At 41.2% G+C, this 2,744-nt stretch overlaps 1 protein-coding gene across 1 annotated transcript; it reads left to right on the top strand.

The window, feature by feature from the left end:
- LOC116397734 (uncharacterized) lies at positions 1-2,728 on the top strand. Its single transcript, XM_031873450.1, has 5 exons — positions 1-120; positions 442-562; positions 871-1,076; positions 1,465-1,616; positions 1,912-2,728. Exons 1-5 carry the CDS (start codon positions 51-53, stop codon positions 1,987-1,989), a joined length of 627 nt encoding a protein of 208 aa, XP_031729310.1. The 5' UTR covers positions 1-50; the 3' UTR covers positions 1,990-2,728.
- The last annotated feature ends 16 nt before the right edge of the window (positions 2,729-2,744 follow it).

Here is a 2,744-nt window from a genome sequence, read left to right as displayed (position 1 = left end):
GGGTTCTCTGCAGTTTTTACCGCAGTGTGAGAAGGAGCAGAAACACTGAGATGACATCTTGCAGCTTCATCTTCATCATCTTCACAATTTATCTGAGCTGCATCTTCCACCGAAGCCATGGTAGGACTCTCCATTTCACCAAATACTGCCTCTAGCAATTTTCATAGTTTTACCTTTAATTCTTATACTCATGTGTTGTATTAAAATAAAAACAATATGACCAATAATAGCCTAATAATTCACCTAATGATCCAATGAAATGTCGACCATTGCTTTGCATATGCTGCTGTTTGTACAAGCCGTCTATTACAAGAAACAGAAGTACAGACTGAAAACATTCACTTCTCAGCATAAATCTGAAGCAATTCTTTTTTGTTGAAAATGAACAAACTTGAGACTTGATGTGTTTTAAAGAGCAGCTGAATCCTTTTCACTCATCAGGTTTTGAGGTGATTCAGCCTGAGAATCGGACTGTGAACCCAGACGGGTCAGCCTCCATCAGCTGTGAACACACGGCAAACGTCAACTCAGTCGAAGATGTTCGACTCAACGTCATATCACTGTATGTATTAATTTATCATTTTCTTTATCCATAATTGTAATGCATCACCTCATCTGCATAATGAGGCAAATTTGAAACCACCGAATAACCAAACAGGTGCAAGAAAAAACAAATGAATACATAAAACTGTGAGGGTGTTAAACCACTGTACATCATTCAACACTCTTATGTCGGGACTGTTTCTTGGCCTGGTGTGCTCGCAGTCTTCGCGTCTCCATCTCTTTGCAAGAAAGTGGATGAGTGTATCTCTAAGACTTGGTCTATGGTGGGAGGCATACTCTGTTGAGATTATCTTTGTCCACTCTCAGAACAGACAAACCTAGACTGCTGTGCCAGAAGGGGAAGAAATACTGTAAGAACATTAGCATGCACGAAGAGAATCCACATAAATGGCTCTTCATCATGCTCAACATCGGGCCAGAGGCCATGACCAAGAAATACGAGTGTGGGTTCACAGTGAGAACAGATGATCTAGATCACACCGAGACAGGAACACCAACCAAACTACTGCCAGGTACGTTCAACCCTTTGAACGATTTGTAATGCCAATGTTAATACAAGCCAATGAAGAAATATTGTCAAATGCACCACACATGTATCCACTTTCATATTATAAACGGGTACTGTCTTGATTAAATGAAAGACAAAGTTAAATGACAGTTATTACCTTTTTGTTTTTAATAACTGAATGAAATATGTTTGTGACTTAACATTTTAAATAAAGCTTTAAGGGTATTTTTGATGTTCACTTTCCAAATACTTCTCTGTTCATTGTTGATGATTTGAAATTTGGGAACTTGTGTTTGGGTTTGTGCTATTGGTCAAACACATCTAAACTCTATTTGTGTTATAAACCAGAAAAGTACAAACAGGAAATTTCCTTACCATGTTTTTTATTTTAGGTCAAAAGGAAGCGGCCTGCATCCGTCAGCCTTCGCCTCCTCCTTGTCCTCAGTTTCCTCAGCCTCCTCAACTCTTCTGGATTGTGATTGGTCTGCTGGCTCTGATGTTCCTGTACAGCTGTGTCATCACCTCCTTCTTCATCAGACTGAGGGTGAGTATGTGTCTGTCTGCCAGACAGTCTCACCACACGTGTGGTCATCTGTGTGTCTTTCTGTCTCTGAAAATAAAAAGAAACCACAAAACACTTAATAAAAAAACACCTGATGAAGTCAAGGCTATGTGTCGGGAAAGTTGGACGGCCGTGCTGTCTCCTGCAGCACAAAACATGGAGTAGCTGACTCTATTGCAACTACAAGTCTCCAGCACTGTATGATGCTTTCATTGAGCTACTGATTAAGAAAAGAAAACCTTAAGCAACCTGTTACTTTTCTATTTCTGTGTTCCAGTGCAGCAACAGAGAAGCCAGGAACTCCACCTATGTAGAAATGAGGAAAGCTCCTCAGCCGAGGAATCCACCGTTCTGACTCATCTTTCCTCACCACTGGCCTCACGCTCAACGTAATGAGAGAGCGAACACTGCTTTTTTTCATGCAGCTATACATACAATTTATTGCACTGTGTTGATTGTTTAATGTTATGCACTCTCCACCATGTCAAATTCCTTGTATGTGCAACATACTCTGGCAAATAAACGGTTCTGATTCTGATAATCAAAGGGAAAAAGAGAACACGACAATAGAGCGGCAGGGAAGGGAACAGAAAATGAACTGAATGGAGAACTGCACTTTCTCGTCAAATGACAATCCTCTTCAATGCCCCATCCTGCCGCACCCCAAATGTTATCCCGATCATTAATGTTCTCTTTCCTATCATACATTTTTACTGGCTGCTGGTTGTCCAAGGAGACGTTTGGTGAGCCCCTGTCCAGTCTCTAGCAGCACTTTGGAGCTGTATGAAGGGCATGGTGGGAGAGGCCTTGAATGAATGCTGGATGGGCCTCCTCCTGAATTGGAGGTGCTTCAAGGTCTGGAAAATGTTGAGACCTGCAGCCTACTACAAGTCTACAAGTCTGGCACAAAGTGGTCCTGCCCTTGAATAAAAACAGCAAGGGAAAGGAAGGAGGATAATAAATACATACATGCATAACTGATGGACTCTCGAGCCACCTTCCTCTCTTCTGCTGTTGGCCAGAGTAGTATTGTGTTCTCTATTACATGTATTACCTAATTTGGTCTGTTTTTATCCCAATGTCTGAAATGTATCTTTTGTATCACCTTTT

This window comes from Anarrhichthys ocellatus, unplaced genomic scaffold, assembly GCF_004355925.1.
Source record: "Anarrhichthys ocellatus isolate YVR2014 unplaced genomic scaffold, GSC_Weel_1.0 scaffold71, whole genome shotgun sequence".
Classification (NCBI taxonomy): domain Eukaryota; kingdom Metazoa; phylum Chordata; class Actinopteri; order Perciformes; family Anarhichadidae; genus Anarrhichthys; species Anarrhichthys ocellatus.
Note: the sequence above shows the minus strand (reverse complement) of the source record. Positions and strands in the feature narration are given on the sequence as shown.

Bases quoted from the DNA above. Each gene is read 5' to 3' on its own strand.
- LOC116397734 (XM_031873450.1), top strand. From the start codon at position 51: ATGACATCTTGCAGCTTCATCTTCATCATCTTCACAATTTATCTGAGC. The intron at 1,077-1,464 runs GTACGTTCAACC...TTTTTATTTTAG, and splicing joins ACCAACCAAACTACTGCCAG to GTCAAAAGGAAGCGGCCTGC. The intron at 1,617-1,911 runs GTGAGTATGTGT...TCTGTGTTCCAG, and splicing joins CCTTCTTCATCAGACTGAGG to TGCAGCAACAGAGAAGCCAG.